The sequence below is a fragment of the Eretmochelys imbricata genome, chromosome 1, assembly GCF_965152235.1.
Source record: "Eretmochelys imbricata isolate rEreImb1 chromosome 1, rEreImb1.hap1, whole genome shotgun sequence".
Taxonomy (NCBI): domain Eukaryota; kingdom Metazoa; phylum Chordata; order Testudines; family Cheloniidae; genus Eretmochelys; species Eretmochelys imbricata.
The window spans coordinates 198,699,327-198,717,426 of NC_135572.1; the positions used below are offsets into that span (position 1 = coordinate 198,699,327).

At 38.6% G+C, this 18,100-nt stretch overlaps 1 protein-coding gene across 1 annotated transcript in view; it reads left to right on the forward strand.

Annotated features, from left to right (window-relative positions):
• Positions 1-17,196, forward strand: part of TOMM70 (translocase of outer mitochondrial membrane 70) — a 31,835-nt gene extending 14,639 nt beyond the window's left edge. The window contains exons 4-12 of the mRNA XM_077821598.1: positions 157-266; positions 2,260-2,408; positions 3,775-3,982; positions 7,684-7,818; positions 8,736-8,843; positions 9,568-9,684; positions 10,321-10,418; positions 11,110-11,232; positions 13,279-17,196. Coding sequence (XP_077677724.1) covers positions 157-266; positions 2,260-2,408; positions 3,775-3,982; positions 7,684-7,818; positions 8,736-8,843; positions 9,568-9,684; positions 10,321-10,418; positions 11,110-11,232; positions 13,279-13,432 — 1,202 coding nt within the window. The 3' untranslated portion in view covers positions 13,433-17,196. The remainder of the gene's footprint in view (positions 1-156; positions 267-2,259; positions 2,409-3,774; positions 3,983-7,683; positions 7,819-8,735; positions 8,844-9,567; positions 9,685-10,320; positions 10,419-11,109; positions 11,233-13,278) is intronic.
• Positions 17,197-18,100: the final 904 nt, after the last annotated feature.

Sequence of the window (18,100 nt, forward strand, 5' to 3'; positions counted from 1 at the left end):
GAGAATGTAGCAAACTTCATGTGAAGACTTTCAGCCTGCAGATGCGTGATTTTGTTTCCTCGGTAGTGGCTCATTACAATAGCTGTTTGTGTAGCACTTTAAAGACCACTGCACTGGTAATTACTAACAATCCTGTCTTTGTGTTGTTTTTCCCAGATGTCACTGCGGTCTGTATTTTAGAAGGTTTCCAAAACCAGCAAAGCATGTTATTAGCTGATAAAGTTCTTAAACTCCTTGGAAAAGAAAAGGCCAAAGAGAAATATAAGGTATGACTGTAATACAAACTTAAAGATTCTGCTTCTATCTGATACATTGCTTGGATTACAAAAGCACTGATGGTGGCTCAGATTCTGTGTCAATGATTATTAATTAGCTACTATTTTAACCAGCTAAAATACTAAAATTGAGATAAGCACTCTGTCATCCTGAGCTGCTGTTTTACTGTTGCTGTTCTCCACTGAGCTCTGTTACAGGCTTTTATTAAAAAACAAAACAAAAAAACAACCTGTAAGAAAGGTGGAAAGGATGCCTTTTAACTTCCATAATGTGTAAAAAGATGTATTCTAGATTTGAGCAAAACAGTTTGGTGGTTTCATCTCAGAGAGTAACCTGTACGATTTGGCCTAATTTATTATTATGCACAGGCAACACTCCTGACTAAGCTGGTGTGTAGCCTGAATCAGGGCTTTAATAGAATTAAGGTATGACGGGAACTACTTTAGGGGCTGTCAGTAAGTGTCACCAAAGGCTATTTCTCTGCTGCTGTTCTATCAACTAAATGTGCCGTTAGATGGCAGGCCATCAGTTTAATTATGGTGCTTGTTAAGTTAGGCAAGGCAGTCAACAGGAATTGGAAAGATGAAGAGTAGTTGTGATCAATTGTTCTGTTCCCGATGTAATAATGGATTTAAAATGTAAAAGGGCATTGGCAAGGTGTTTCATACACGTTCTTGATTTTTTTTTTTTAAATCAACATAGAAAGTTAGAAACTGAAATCTTTTCCTACTGCCAGGGCAAAATAAGCAGAAAGAGATGGGTCAAGGAAGATGTTTTGTTTTTAAAGTATAAAGAACTGAGAGCTTATTTAAAACTGAGAAGGAGTTGCATGAGGAAAAGGCATGCAGTAGGAAGTGTGGCTTTCTTATTAAGGTTCTGGACTCTGGGTCAGGAGATCTGGGATTGGTTCTCAGCTCTATCACAGATTACCTGCATGACCTTGGGCTGGTCAGTTGCTTATTCTTGGCTTCTCTTCCCCATCTGTAAATTGGGGGTGGTAATATCTCAGAGGGGAGTTGTGAGTATCACCGTATTCATTATTCTAGTAATGGTTGTGAGATGTTTAGATACAAACTGTGATTGTGGAACCAGGCCTGGAGCCAGGGAGTCTGAGAGATGGTGTAGAGGGCCTAGGTGAAGGCACATCTAAGTCAGATTGCATATTTTGTGGTGTGTTTCAGTGTTGAACACTGGATGAAAGACACCTGTCTATGATTTATTTTGGTTAAAGGTTCCGATTTTCCAAGAGTTCCTGTGACTGGGAAGCCAAGATAATAAATAATGTGTAAGCGAATAATCTTGAACAGGGTTATCAGTCTTCGTTCAGAGCTGTTTGAAATGGACAAAACATTTCTTGGAAGTTAATTAGGACTTGTTAAATTAAGGCGAGTGCATTTGAATTGTTATATCAGGAAGGAGTGAATTGTAACCCTTACGTATTACCCTCACTTTGAACAAGATACTGTGTATTGCCATACAAAGGAGCTCACCCCTGGTAATTGTCAGATCAAAGGTGAAATGAGCTATGTCTGAGCAGAGCGCTAGGCAGAGTGAGTATGTTCCCTAGCAAGAGAGAGCCTCCATCATAGGGATCAACAAACTTCTCTTGTGGGAGGGACAAGGAGGAGATGTATGTCTACCCAGATGTGTTAAGAGCAAGCAGGATTAAAGGGATTCCCCATTTCCTACCCTATGAGAAAATATCCTGTTTCTTCCTTCATTTAGTCTTTGCTTTCATTTTCCCTTTTGATGGGGAAATGCACCTGCCTTTTTAAGGCAGAGTGTTATAGTACGTGCGTACTGATCCCAACCCTTCTGCCTATTAACAGGCTTACAAGAAATAGTCAGTGCAAAAATATATCCAAAAGGAATGGAATAGTCAAGAATGGATTTTTTTCACTAGTAAAAGCCATCCACCTCTTCATTTATCACCTGATCTCAAGTATTTAACACATGAATGTTACATTTTCTGTCCCATTTCAGAACCGTGAACCTTTGATGCCCTCTCCACAGTTCATCAAATCTTACTTCAGCTCTTTCACAGATGACATCATCTCCCAACCTCTGCATAAGGGTGAGAAATCTGATGAAGATAAGGACAAGGAGGGGGAGGCATCAGACATTAAAGAAAAGTGAGTATGTGAATTGTTGGTAAAACTTGTCGCAGCCTCATACTCTGCACTGTTTTATTTTATATGTATATTATATAATGTAGTGTTAGGGTAGGAAATTTTATAATAGTAAATGTACCTACAAAATAGGAACTTTTTAAAAGAAAAATAAAATTTTAATTAGATCTGACATATTAGTTTGGTTAGCTTTGACTCCACCCTAAATACTAGCTCTCTTAGCATTTTATTTCTGTAGAGAACAGCAGTAATGGTGTGGGTAGCTGGCTCAGTGAGAAGGGACACTGAACAGCAACAGTGCTGCAGTAAGGTTTGGTGGATGGGAGGAAGTGGATAGCTGCAACAGTGCTGGATTGGAGGAGCGTTTCCCTTCCTTCCTTTGGTGCTGTCTGTAATAATGCTGGAGGGAGGAGATGGGGAAGAGTGTGCTGTATAAACTAGCACCTTTTATAGCAGCAGCTTTGAACTAAAACAGTGGAGGCCGAAAAACCTATAGTTTTTAACAAGTTAATAAACACCATCTGATATTGTTCAGAATGGTAATATCTACAATGTACCTAAATGAAATGCTTGTTTTCCAAGAAAAACAAATACTGAGTACTCATATTTTTCATATTGAATGTAATGAGGGGTGCTTGTGTACTTTATTGTTTTGCGTTAGAGTTATTGTTGGATCATGTCTTCACCCTCAATAAGGAAACTTGCAAGCAGCATTATGAGCTTCTTAGAGCAAGCTGGGGCAAACTAATGGATTTTTTCCTTCTGTGAAAATGTTTTGATTCAAAGGCTCACAGTTGAGCAGACACCACTGTTTAAAGTATGATTTTTTCCACCAAATCCTCTTCAAAATATAAAAATTGATGTGTTAATTTAGCTGAAGTTTTAAAATTATTTGTTAAAAAGCACTACTGTTAATATTTTATTCCCTGATCTATATCCCCTGCCTACTCTCCCAGGTTTCAGGCAGAGGTTATGATTGCCCTGATGACATAAGCAGAAGACTTCAGAATAGCACCAGGGCCAAACAGAGTCCTAGTGTAAGGACAGTTGTTCCTTGACCAAAGGTCATCCCCTGCCAAACTTATCATTTCTAAAGAAGTGGATTTTGAGGGCTGGAGTGGATTCTCTTCCCCTACAGATGTAACTTGTGTATTTTCCTCCAAACTAATTTGTTTACAATGGCCCTGATCCAGGAAACATTTTATGCATGTTTGTAACTTTACTCATGGTGCCAGTATCTCTAATTGTTGGAAATTATAGTGTAGCAAGCTTGCTATGTATTGTGATCCAGAAATCTGAATTCCTAGTGAAACGTTCACATTGAAATTTTTTTTTTACGTATTTTGACTGTTCTACACCTAATTTGCAGCTCTGGATATTTAAAGGCAAAGCAGTATATGGAAGAAGAAAACTATGATAAAATCATCAGCGAGAGCACAAAAGAAATTGATGTTCAAGGCAAATATATGGCAGAAGCTTTGCTGCTGCGAGCCACTTTCTATCTGCTTATTGGCAATGCAAATGCTGCCAAACCTGATCTAGATCAGGTCATCAGTATGGAAGATGCTAATGTCAAGGTAAGAAATCTTAAAACGGACAGATTTTACTTTGCATGGGTTCTGCTGAAAAAGTGTGAATGCTTGCAAACCAGTTCAGTATTTTCAAATTCCCTGGATATTTAATGGAAGATGTTAAGCTTTTTTCTAGGGCTGTCGATTAATCGCAGTTAACTCATGTGATTAACTCCAAAAAATTAATCACAATTAAAAAAATTAATCATGATTGATTGCAGTTTTAATCACACTGTTAAACAATATAATATAAATTGAACTTTATTAAATATTTTGGATGTTTTTCTACATTTTCAAATATATTGATATCAATTACAACACAGTACGAAGTGTGTAGTGCTTACTCTATTATTTTGATCACAAATATTTGCACTGTAAAAATGATAAACAAAAGAAATGGTATTTTGCAATTCACCTCATAGAAATACTGTAATGCAATCTCGTTATTGTGAAAGTGCAACTTATAAATGTAGATTTTTTTGTTACATAATTCATTCAAAAACAAAACAATGTAAAACTTTAGAGCCTACAAGTCCACTCAGTCCTACTTCTTGTTCAGCCAATCGCTAAGACAAACAAGTTTGTTTACATTTACGGGAGATAATGCTGCCCTCTTCTTATTTACAGTGTCACCTGAAAGTGAGAACAGGCGTTCGCATGGCTCTTTTGTCTCTGGTATTGCAAGGTACTCGCATGCCAGATACGCTACACATTCGTATGCCCCTTTGTACTTCGGCCACCATTCCAAAGGACATGCTTCCATGCTGATGCTCATTAAAAAATAATGTGTTAATTTAAATTTGAGACTGAACTCCTTGGGGGAGAGTTGTATGTCTCCTGCTCTTTGTTTTACCCGCATTCTGCCAAATATTTCATGTTATAGCAATCTCAGATGATGACCTAGCACATATTGTTCGTCTTAAGAACACTTTCACTGCAGATTTGACAAAATGCAAAGAAGGTACTAATGTGAGACTTCTAAAAATAGCTACAGCACTCGACCCAAAGTTTAAGAATCTGAAGTGCTGCCCAAAGTCTGAGAGGGACGAGATGTGGAGCATGCTTCCAGAAGTCTTAAAAGAACAACACTCCGATGCGGAAACTACAGAACCTGAACTACCAAAAAAGAAAATCAGCCTTCTGCTGGTGGCATCTGACTGAGAAGATGAAAATGAACATGCGTCAGTCTGCACTGCTTTGGATAGTTATCGAGCAGAACCCGTCATCATCATGGAAGCATGTCCTCTGGAATGGTGGTTGAAGCATGAAGGGACATATGAATCCTTAGCGCATCTGGCAAGTAAATATCTTGCAATGCTGGCTACAACAGTGCCACATGAACGCCTAGTCTCACTTTCAGGTGACATTGTAAACAAGAAGTGGGCGGCATTATCTCCTGCAAATGTAAACAAACATGTTTGAGCGATGGGCTGAACAAGAAGTAGGACTGAATGGACTGGTAGGCTCTAAAGTTTGACGTTGTTTTATTTTTGAATACAGTTATTTTTTGTGAATAATTATGTTTAAGTTCAACTTTCATGATAGAGTTTGCACTACAATACTTATATAAGGTGAATTGAAAAATACAATTTCATTTGTTTTACAGTGCAAATATTTATAATAAAAAATAAATATAAAGTGAGCACTGTGCACTTCGTATTATGTGTTGAAATAAAAATCAATACATTTTAAAATGTGGAAAACATCCAAAAATATTTAAATAAAAGGTGCTTTATTATTGTTTAACAGTACGATTAATCACGATTAATTTTTTTATTTGCTTGACAGCCCTACTTTTTTCACTTTGCCTAATTATTCATAGTGTGTTTATTATCAGTGGGTGGATATTTTCATTACAATGTGATTGGCATGCTTAAGGGTATGTCTACACTGCGTGCTTTTTTCGGCAGTTTATAGAGTACATATTCAAGTAGCCTTCCAAGCACAGGTATAAACAGCAGCGTTCAAGGTGGGGCCTGGCTTAGGCAAGTAGAGTAAAGACCCGGCTGAAGGGTGCGAGGATATACCAGAGTACATGCTCTTACACAGCTCTCTACTCGCTCAAGCCAGGCCTCCCCATCTACATTGCTATTTTTAGCAGTGTATTGTCCTGCTGCTGAATCCCTTCCCCAGTGTAGGTAAAGACTCTGGCAGTGGAGAAAGGCTCTGCATGTTCCCCGCTGCTGGAGCCCTTCCCTACCGCAGTGAAAGGCTCTGGGAGTGGAAAGCTGCTGAAGCCTTTCCCCATTGCCTCCCCTTTGCCAGAACTTTCACTGACGTGTAGTTACACACCGCCGTGTGGATGCAGCGTGTAGCTCCAGGTACGCTACTTGTCACTACCAGTGGTGTGGAGTGTAGACGTTACCCAAGAAAGTTAAGTATCAATTAGCTTTACAGTAGTTGGGAAAAAGAAAAGGAGTACTTGTGGCACCTTAGAGACTAACCAGTTTATTTGAGCATGAGCTTTCGTGAGCTACAGCTCACTTCATAGGATGCATACTGTGGAAACTGCAGAAGACATTATATACACAGAGACCATGAAACAATACCTCCTCCCACCCCACTCTCCTGCTGGTAATAGCTTATCTAAAGTGATCATCAAGTTGGGCCATTTCCAGCACAAATGGAAATGGCCCAACTTGATGATCACTTTAGATAAGCTATTACCAGCAAGAGAGTGGGGTGGGAGGAGGTATTGTTTCATGGTCTCTGTGTATATAATGTCTTCTGCAGTTTCCACAGTATGCATCCAATTAAGTGAGCTGTAGCTCACGAAAGCTCATGCTCAAATAAATTGGTTAGTCTCTAAGGTGCCACAAGTACTCCTTTTCTTTTTGCGAATACAGACTAACACGGCTGTTACTCTGAAACCACTAGTTTGGAAAGGTCTTTTTCTTTACATGTGTACCACGTGTTAATACCACAGGTGAAGTAACTTGTGAAATGGTCACGTTGGCCTCTCTCTAACTAAAAGCAGATCATGAGATCATGTTCACTGCCACATCTTATCTGTATTTGTGGTTATCTTAGTTTCTTTGGAAATTGTAGGAGACATTTAAACTATAAATACAGAAAAATAATTGACATGATTAAGTCCCCTCCTAATTGTCGACCCGTTTACATATGAGAAGAAAAAAAGTGACCTTAGAGTAGGAAGCTCAGATTGGTAAATCCCTAATATCCTATGCAGTATGACTAAGGGAGAGAACCTCCCTTAAGAAAATAAAGAAAGAAACAAGAAGGGTTTGCCTGGGCTGAATGATGAAAATTAGAGAACAGATAGGATTTGAAGTCAGTAAGGTAAGGTACTTGTTAGGTGTGAACAACTTAATTCACAAGTAAGACAGTAGCTCAATTGGTTTTTGCACACTAAACTCCTATGAAAATGGCTGCTGTTTTTTGGTAGATATGTCCCTTGCACTCACAAGGCATATATCAAAAAGAAATAAGTGTAAGTCAAGGAGGAAGCATGGGTTGATTTGGTATGAAATGACCCTTGCATGTAATTGTATTAATGCTTTTTTAAACTTGATGTAGCACAATTTACTACTGCTTAGAATGAATGAAAAACACATTTCTGTTTTGTCATGGAAGGAACCAACAAAGTGAAAAGTTGTTAACATTATTGCAACTAAAAATCTTCAGACCAACAAGAAAAGTAGCAACATCTAATAATTAAAAATAAAAATGTTTGAACTTTTTTACAGCTCCGTGCTAATGCCCTGATCAAACGAGGTAGCATGTATATGCAGCAGCAACAGCCTATGCTGTCCACTCAAGATTTCAACATGGCTGCTGATATTGATCCTCAGAATGCAGATGTTTACCACCACAGAGGACAGGTAAGAGCTGTACTTCAGAGTTCTACCTAATTCTTTGAGTTTAGATATTTGATTAGCTTGAACTAAAGGAAAAATACAGAACAAAAATTAATACATTGTTATACACACTTGATATAGTGCATGGCAAAAACTGAATTCTAACAATAATAAGCTTGCAACCATAACATTAAATCCACTAGAAATAAAAGGGAGTAAGTGAATATGCATATGGTAATAGTTAAATACATAGGCAGAACTCACTAAGACTAAATGGTTCTGTTCACAAGTTAGATCACATTTTGTTTGTTTAATACAGAATGTGGATCTGAACTGTTGAAATAATTTAGCATTGCCTACCTTGATCATGCTAAACAAGAAACCCAGTTCTTTTATTACTTATGAGAGGAATGAAATTTCTGTGCAACTTGACTTCGGAAACAAAATAAATGCCTGGCGAATGAAAAGGAAGAATTTGAACTTGGTTAATTATGTGTTAGAAGATGTGTTTTAAAACACAACTTTAGAGAACTAAGATTATATTGTTAACCTCCAGATAATCCATTAGCATCAAATGAAGTGAAGTCAAGTGGCTTTGGAAAACCAAGCAGAGAGCATGTTCAACATGAAAACCCACAAAATCTGTGCCAGAGGATTAATGCAGACAACCAACATCAGAAATAAGAAAAAGGATGTGCAGACCTATAGGCTGTATGCTTACATTTGAACAGTTGTGAATGAAGCCAAAGTTCAGTTCTTTGACAGCTGTTTGGTACATTCAGTGCCAGGGACTTTCCTGAAGATCATGTAGGGTTTAGCTACAGTTGTAAGACTGAACAAACAACCTCTTCATATCACTAACTAGAACAACTATAGAAATCTTGTTTAAGCATATAAAACACAGATTAAATGCGGAGTTAGGATTTATTCTCTCTCCTTAGCTGAAAATCCTACTTGACCAGGTTGAAGAGGCTGTGGAAGACTTTGATGAATGTATTCGATTACGACCGGATTCTGCCTTGGCACAAGCACAGAAATGTTTTGCATTGGTAAGTGTTGTCCTGTAATTTTTGTGTCTGTGTTTTTGCTGTTTTCACTGAACTTGTCTGGGTTTATTTTTTTTTATTTGGTTTCCCATTTTCATTTTAAATGAATTGAAAAGTCATGTATCAATACATCTTGCAATCCTTTGATATCAAATTCAAGAACTGATACAGAAAACTTTTTATTCAGCGTGGGAGTATTGTTCATTTGGCCAATTTTTTTGTATTTGGGCAAGTACCTCATATCTTGTCATATCAATATTTTTAAAAGTAGCCATTTATTAACATCCTGTAATAAAGCAATAGAAATTTTTTCTCATTAATCACATCAGATGCAGCTGTTCTTTATTAATGCAACTGGAAAAAACAAGACAGTCTTCTAGAAGGGGAAAGTATCTATTTCAAGCAAGCGGATACTCCACCCATATGAGAAACTTTGCAGGGGAGAGCTGGCATAATGGGAGTAGGAAGGGATCCAAACCTTCTGGAAGGAGGGAGGCTGCTGGTGGCTCCCAGGCTTCCCCATCTTCCCCAAGGTCCATGCCCCTGAATGGTTGGAAGTGTGGCCAACTCCTACAGACACTGACTTAGCAGAATGTAGGCACGCATACCACTTTGTGTAATTTGTTTGTAATGGTATTAGATTTCATTTAAAACTCTCTCAGGAGGCTGATTTCCTGTCCTGGCTACTTATTTTGTTTTCTTATGTTTTTACTCTGTTCTTTAATAGTATCGCCAAGCATATACTGGAAATAATCCTTTACAAGTTCAGGCAGCCATGAAAGGCTTTGAGGATGTCATTAAAATATTTCCAAGGTGTGCTGAGGGTTATGCGCTCTATGCTCAGGTATGTTTGATCTTATCTCTGTTATAAACTAATTCTGTTTTACTCAGATAAAAAAAAGTACCCTAAGCAACTAGAATTTGGCATTGCTGTATTAAGTACACTTGTTTATGTGGTTTGCATTGTAAGAAAGTATGACTGGAATGAATAGTCAGTTGGCTTTAAGTTATCTGAATGCATTCACTGGTACTCTGACTTCAGATAGGTAATGCAGGTGGGGAGCCGTATAGAGTTCCTATGACATTTGTGTGTTTTCAGCAGCAGAAGTTACTGAAGACAAGAATTCTTAAGGATGGGGTATAGCTCACAACCTGAGACTTGTGCTCACTGGTTTATTGTTCCTCACATGCAGTATAATTAGAACAGGTCACTGTGGACCTGCAGTTAGGCACATTGTGATCACTAATCTGTGTAGTTAGAGCTCTACAGCTTGTTTCTGAAAGGGCTGATGAACCAAAAGACCAAAAATAGTGATTTCTGGAAATTAAGAATGGTGATTAACTTGTGTGTGTGCCTGCCCATACCTGTAATGAGACATCCAAGTGGGGAGGGAATGGCACCCACACAGTTTTAAGTAGTTCTAGATTTGCTCAGTGTGTTGGTTTATTCATTTTTTTAAAAGTCTCTCTTCTCATGCAGGCATTAACAGATCAGCAGCAATTTGGTAAGGCTGATGAAATGTATGATAAATGTATTGACCTTGAGCCAGACAATGCTACTACGTATGTTCATAAAGGGTATGTATTATTGAGTCTGTTACAATTAAGGGACTGTCTGCATTTTTAGCTAGCTCCTCCCCTGAAAGTACTTGAGTAATTTCAAAGTTAGAAAAAAAGTATTATAATTGACTTTTTTTTTCCAACTAAAATGTAAATCGAACTGAAATGTCAGTGTTTTCATTAGCATGAATTCCAAAAGGCATATCCGCTTGATATCAATGTAAGAATGTTAGTTTACAAATCTTAAAACTTCTTTATGCAGTAGATAATCACTCTAAATCACTCTAAATTGGAGCTTAATGCATGAATTCCAAAAGGCATATCCGCTTGATATCAATGTAAGAATGTTAGTTTACAAATCTTAAAAGTTCTTTATGCAGTAGATAATCACTCTAAATTGGAGCTTAATGCTCCAGATATTCATGTTGACAAAAACAATTTGTGGCTGATCCTCCTAATGGAAAGAGTTCTATACACATGAAGAGGAGATAATTTCTCTTTGTTGTCCTTAAACTGCTGACAGTCTGTTATTTAAATGACTTTTGAAAGTGTCATTTCATATATGAAGTGAAAATTATTGTCCACCCTACATAAGGAACTCAACTATGTTTTTTTTTATATGGGATATTCACTTCCCCTAAGATAGACAGGACTATGTATGGGATATATAGAAATAAGTCTGGTCTGTAATTGGTATGTCTTTTTGCAGTTTACTTCAACTTCAATGGAAGCAGGATCTAGATAAAGGCTTGGAGCTCATAAGCAAGGCCATCGAAATTGATAACAAATGTGATTTTGCATATGAAACTATGGGAACGATTGAAGTGCAAAGGTAACTTTTTAAAATATAACACTTCCATTTGCAGAGACTAAAGCTGTCAAGTTACCTTTGGAATTATAGTAATCCAGTAGGTTTCTCCATCACTCTTGAAAACCTCTTTGTATTGGAGAGGAGCTCTGAACAATAGGAAGCTGTGGGGCAGGACCCAAGAGTTACCTGGTGTAAAGTTTGGGAAAAATCCTCCCTCTCCCTGGCATTTCACCATGTAGTGACCCCATAAACTCCCCCAGAAGTTTGTGCTATTGAGATAAGAATAGTGTCTGGAGTAACCCTTTTTCTGTAATTGATATAGTGCAGGTTTCACACACTGCATTCAAGGAATTGCTTTCCAGTCATGATTCAGCCTTTAACATTTACATGCCGAGTGTGGGAGGAGCAAGTTAAATACAAGGGCCATCTTTTATACAGTTTTTGGTGGGCAGATAGATCAGCTGAGGTTCAGGTGATAGGATTTTGTCAATTAGGGTGTAGTAATGTGGTGATGAAAGTTGTTTCTTAAAAATAACCTCTCCACACCCCTTGGCATGATCTTCAAAATATCCATACCTACGCCTATGAAAAGCAAAAAAGACTGCTCTGATTAGTGAACTTAAATTCCCATCTACATGTCCCTTCTTGCTCTTCAAACTCATTTCACATCCATGACTAATGGGCATTCCCTGTGTTTCTGTTAAACCACAGTTCTGCAAGTAATATCTCTTGATGGGAGAGGACTCCTTAATCCATGCCCTTTTCCCCAAGAAGCTCGAGCAGACTAGGCTCCCTGGCCCTGACTAACTCTTCTTAGAGGTTGAGGGTTGTTTCACCTCTCTGGGACTATTTGCCTGAAATTCCAAAATAGTCTAACTAAAAACTGAGCAATCAAATTGAAACTACTTGCAGAATATCTAGTCATAAACTTGGCAGCTAAGCCAGATACTCATGGGACCCCTTTGGTTGAGTTTCAGTAAAGAGTTCTTGTCTCCCCTCTGACCAAGCCTATCAGTCTCATCCTCTGCCCTCTTTGTTTCTGTCTTCCCTTCTAAGCCGTGTCTAAGAATCAGTGTGTCTTAATGGTAAGGGCACTGTATTGAGAGTCAGGAGATCTGTGTTCTAGTCCCAGCTGATCTATTGGCCTGCTGAGTGACCATGGCAAGTCACACTGGCTGGCTGTGCCTCAGTTTCCCCATCTGTAAAGGGGGGTAATGATACTGACCTCCTTTGTAGTACTTTGAGATCTACTGATAGAAAGTGCTACATAACAACTAGTATTACAACTGTGAAAATTCATTATGCTGGGAAAATGTGAAACAATTTTGCTCTTAGTATGGACAAGGACAGTTAGCTGGCAACTGGCTAGGACCTCTTACAGTATTTTACCTGTTACCCCTTCCTCCAGTTATTTGAGTTTTTGAACTTGGAAGAATTGCAAAGGGGATACAAACTGACTTGGTAAAGACAAAAGAATAGCATGTTGGAGTAAGTGTTTTGGGCAGTGTAGATTCTGACAAAGTCCATGACATACATGGGCATCAGAAAAGCAGACAGTTGTATTTTTTGCCGGGAATAATTTGCAAGCAGTTTTGTTTAGAATAATTAATCTGCGTTTCTTGAGCCACCATCTTGATTAGAAGGCCACTACTAAGCTACTTCAGTACAAGATCAATACATTTTGCTTTTATGGGGCGACAGAGCCCATTTCCTCAAGAACATGGATTGAAAACTTCTCCGTGGCATCCCCCTAAACTTCCCCCTTTTTGGCATGTCATAGAGTCCACTGAAAGATGTCCCTCTAGATGATGTAGTTGAGTAATAACAAAGCTAGTTAAATCTGTGCAGTCCTGCATCAATCATGGAAAGTTCTAGTCTGAAAACTTCAAAACATGACCCGTAAGACAAGTGTTTCCCTCCCCTGTGTTGTCTTTGGTTACCAAACTTGCTGCTGCGTTTCACTGGTGCAATACCTGTGGATTGGTAAACTCTCTGGAAATAAAGGTTCTATAGAAATGTAAGATGTTATTTAGTGTCTTAATTTGATGATGATCTGGTTTATTTCAGAGGCAATCTGGATAAAGCCATTGAAATGTTCAACAAAGCTATTAACCTGGCCAAATCTGAAATGGAGATGGCCCACCTCTACTCACTCTGTGATGCTGCCTATGCCCAGACAGAAGTTGCAAAGAAGTATGGACTGAAACCGCCAACATTGTAAAGAAACAATGGGGGGGAAGGGAGAGAATGACCTTTTAAACGTAAAGTTGCCCACTTCAACCTAGCCTTGAAGACACTGTTGCAAACGATGTTGAATGGTGGAACTTAGTTTTTTCCCGTTCGTGGTGTTGTCATTTGTTACATCTGTTAAATGTTTAGGTGTTGTGGGAGTGGCTGTTCAAGGAAGTATGCTGTGCTGCGACTTGTTCCCTATGCAGTGGAAACCTTACCAGCTGTTAAGGGAAATAAAACAAAGTTGCAAGGGAATAAAGGATATTTTGGCCATGCAAATAAAGACTTTAATTTTTGGGTGGTGATGTTGTGGGCGATTTTTGTTTTATCAAAATAGAATTTTACAGCATGTTTTCCTGTTGATTTTATAGTTAATAATAGTGCTGTAAAATAGGTTTCTTTTATATGCAATTAATTTCTATGGCTTGACTTTAGTTTTGCAAAAACAAAAATTAATTTACAAAACTATTTAATTGTAGGGATTTTTAAAAAGCCAATAGATGTGAAGACAAACCCTGTAAATACATCCAAGCATGCACAATCTTCCCTTACAACCTCTTCCACCCTCTGCATAACTACTTAGAAATGGTCCTGTGGCAGCTATTAAGAGGTTACTTTGGTAGTCCTTTCCTTCTCCCCAAAAAGCACTTGTGTACTATATTTGAGAGCTATTTAAAAAAAGCTTTCCACGTAAAGCATAGATTATGCTGAAAAGGAAAACGCCCTTTCCTTCTACAGTTGTCCTCACTCTAATGCCAGTGGAAATTGTTAAAAAGTTTCCCAGTGCTGCTGCGAATTTTTCAAGAAACTGAACGTACTGCTGAGACTGGAACTGCCAAGGTACAGTCGTGTCTGAGTTCAAACTTGGGACTGTTCAGACTTTTGGCCTAGATGTTACAGATAATATGCTGTTTAAATTTCAACTCAAGAAATGCATACATCCTTGTTCTCGCCAAGTGTTTGTAAGTACCTATTACAGGATTGGATGAGAAAATGAACAAAGCTTAGTCTGAACTGCCCAATAATGGATTTGGATTTAATTTTTTTTGTTACTTAGAAAACCATATTTGCTAAAACTACAAATATTCTATACAAATAACACAATTGTTCAGTGAACAGCACGTTCGTTCTGATTGACTTTTTCTTAAACACTAGTATAAACGAAGTCTTCCTCTGGTTAGGAATTGTAAAGGGGACTGTAGATGCTGTTCATTACTCTTTGGAACCAAAGTCAGTCCATGATTGCCTCCCACTACCTTCATGGGATGTAGGGCGCTCTTAATATCTTGCATCTCATCAAATTTCATACCCTTAATTTTGGGTCTTATTTCCACCCCCAAAATATATGCAAATCTGTGCTGACTTTCTGATCTGTTATGTCATTTAAAGGAATGAGCTAACCAAGTGCAAAACTATCAGGCACGAACCGCTAGCTCTGGCATCTAATGGGCAAGCTGTATTTTTTTACCTCAGCCTCCCTGTCTTTCCTCTTCTCTCCCAGCAGTTGCTCTGAATGATGGGACAGAGGAGGGCCTGGAGACATAGTGGCTTAATCCTCCCATTTACACATGATTCAGGAAGTCATTTGCTCCTGAACCAGTGGTACTGGTATGGAATGAAAGGTGGTTGAAGACGCAAGCAGTCTCAAAGGACGCTGCATTAAAGAAGAGCACTGGGCTGCTTATGAAACTTTCAATCCGTGTTTCTGTTAATTGAAAACAAAAACCTGCCCAATTCTCAGAAACGACTCCTGAGGTTGACTGTATCCTGTTCTCCAGCAGGGTTTCTATTTGCATAGCCTTATCTACTAGAGACGGGTATTCCTCCTCCTTCTCCTCCTCTTCCTCCAAAAGATTAAAGAGAAAAAAGCATGTGGTGCCTATAACCAGCATTCCACCTCACGGACTGTTGCCTGTTCTTCAGGTAGCTGAAGCTGCACTGAAAGCTGCATTTGTCTGTAATTTGTTTTGGTAAATGACTTATCACCTGTAAAGTCACCAAATAAATATTAGATTCAGATCTCTCTCTCACATAATAAGGCCAGGTTTTGGTGGAAAATTACTTACCTGCTAAGTGGAAGTTATACCAATCGAGAAGCTTGTTTTGTGTAAACAACGTTTCTGTGAATCTAGGAGGAACAGATTCTAACTAATGAATATTCAAAACTTCCTTTTGTCTTCTCCCCATTTCTCCTCCAAAAATAAGTGGGATGAATAAACAACCCAACATGTGACGTGCTTGGGCACAATGTTAAGAACTTAACATGAGGAAAGGCCATTCAATTGCTAGTGAGGAAATTGAGCAGTCTGCGTTCCACTTACAGTCACATCCCCCAGTCTGCAGTTTCTGCTCAAAATCCCAGTAATAGCATGCTGTAGGGGTGACCCTTAAGGATTGCCTTAAAGCCAGGAATGTAAACCAGCTTTTAAAAATTCCTATGTTTTCCGTAGTTGATTTAAATACATAATTAGGGAAAGTGAGCCACAGATACTGCAGACCTTAATGCAGGCTTGGTGCACCTGGTACTGTGAGAAGCAGCTTCCCCACGTGTTTCTGCCATGTAGCTTAATCCTGATCTTGTAAAATCCCTGCTATTCTAGTTCTTGTGCAAAGAGTCTTAGAGAAGCATGCCAAATAAATAGTTCACAAGGTGCATAAATGGAAGTTAGCAAGAGATCATGCTTCATTTGTGACTTAAATGAGCAGGATTTGAACCCAGGTTTCAAAGGTGAAGAACTAAGGCAGGCTTCCAAAACTAAATTGTTACTATTCAACAACTGGCCTACATATTCTATTGGACTGGTGCGTGAGAGCAGCTGAATTGCTAGGGATAGCTCTGCCCAGACCTCCCAACAGTGCTCATACCAGCTTTCCTGCCTTCTGTCTAAATGCAAGATATTGCCCTGTTTTCTGTCATTCCTAAAACTACTTTTTCCTGGCAGCTGAACTTGGGGGAATATGCTGATCCTGGTGCAGTGCTGGTGGTTTTCTATATTTATAGAATTCTGATGCATATGTATATAATACAGCGCCTTAATAAAGTATGTCTTTCATCAGCACAGAAAGTATTAGTGACTGCTTTAACTCTTAAATAACATAAGACTGGTATGGGAAGGCTTTTTTTTTTTTTTTTTGATTGTGTGAAAAACCAGAAATATCCACCACCCCCCCCCATCACACTGATATCCTTTTGAAGTGGCTGCAATAAGCCACAGCAAGAGCTGCTGGAAGAAGGTTGCCACCTGCTCAAAACTGCTATATTTGAGCCTCAGCTATGATCATTTTGTGACCTCTATCAAACTGAGAACTGTTATTCCAGTTTGGCTCTCTAGGAAAATTGTCCCTGCCTCTCTGTGAATTTTCTCTTTATCCTACCACCAGATGTAGACTGCACTTTACATTTGCAAAACTAAAGATTAGGCGATGTAGAATTCTGCTTCTTTTAATCCTCTAAAGGTGAAAAATAAACTTGAGTTTACATTCTGCTGCATGGGAAGCAAAAAAAACCCCCAAAACCTTATCCTTCTTACTGTCAGACACTGTAGTTTAAAAATGAAACAAATAGCTGGTGTGTTTATAAGTCCTATATGCTGACCTGGGTTATCATCATGCTGAGGGTGGCAGACAGCACTCTAAGACAGGAAAGGCTCAGGGCGTCGCTCCTTGCAGAAATGTATATTAAACTAGACTCAAAATGGTACATTGTTTGCTAAATCTTATATTTTTCAACTAATAAATCTTCATTTCATCTTAGAGTCTGTTTTGGGGAATTCTTATGTAGTGTGTATACTTAATGAAAACAAGGTGCTGAAACTATTTTTGTATTTGAGAAGCAAGCTGCTGTCATTGCTATTAGAAAGGCCTTGTGACGTGCAGCCACTGTTATGGTGCTTTTTTTGAGAGAGCGAGAGAGTGGCTACTGTAAACCCTGGAAATTGGCAAATAATGTCTCTTATGCTCAGAGTTGGTAGCAGAAAAGACATTGTTTTGTTGCAAAGGTATTTTAGCTACTTAAACTGCCAGTTTGTCATGATGAAGCATGTTACTGAAATTTGTCACTCATTTCAGTGAGAGGAACAGTGAAGAAATGAAGGATCCTCTGCAGCTGACAGGCCGCATCTCTTCCCAGCTGGCTAGTACAGCAAACACCTGTTCAGTTGTTTTCAGTTGCTCAGTGTCTCTCTGGCATAGGCACATGTTGCTCGAGAATAGTAATTGTTTTTTCCGCTTTAGAAATCAAATTCCAGCAATAGGCCTGTTTCCAAAAGCTCCTCAGCAGAAGGTACCTTTCTAACCACCTCTTCTGCTTGCAAATTATTCAGTTCAAAATAGCAGGAGCCATAATTAACCATTAGAAAAAAGCCACTTTAGGTAGTACTGTATGTCAAAGTCTGTGCACATTGAGTCCTGCCACACACAGAAAAGGAATTCCACATCACTAAACTTGCACCACCAGCTGCCAAAGCCAGGAATTGCACCATCATTAGCATGTTTTGGTGGAAAATTACTTACCTGCTAAGTGGAAGTTATACAAGACATAATGGCCTAAAACCTTTGTTGCACTACTCTAAATCTGGAATTTATCCATTGCAAATATTCTAGCTGTTCCTTGGTGTCACAGGGCAGAATTTGGCCCCTCATTTTTAGTATGTTTACA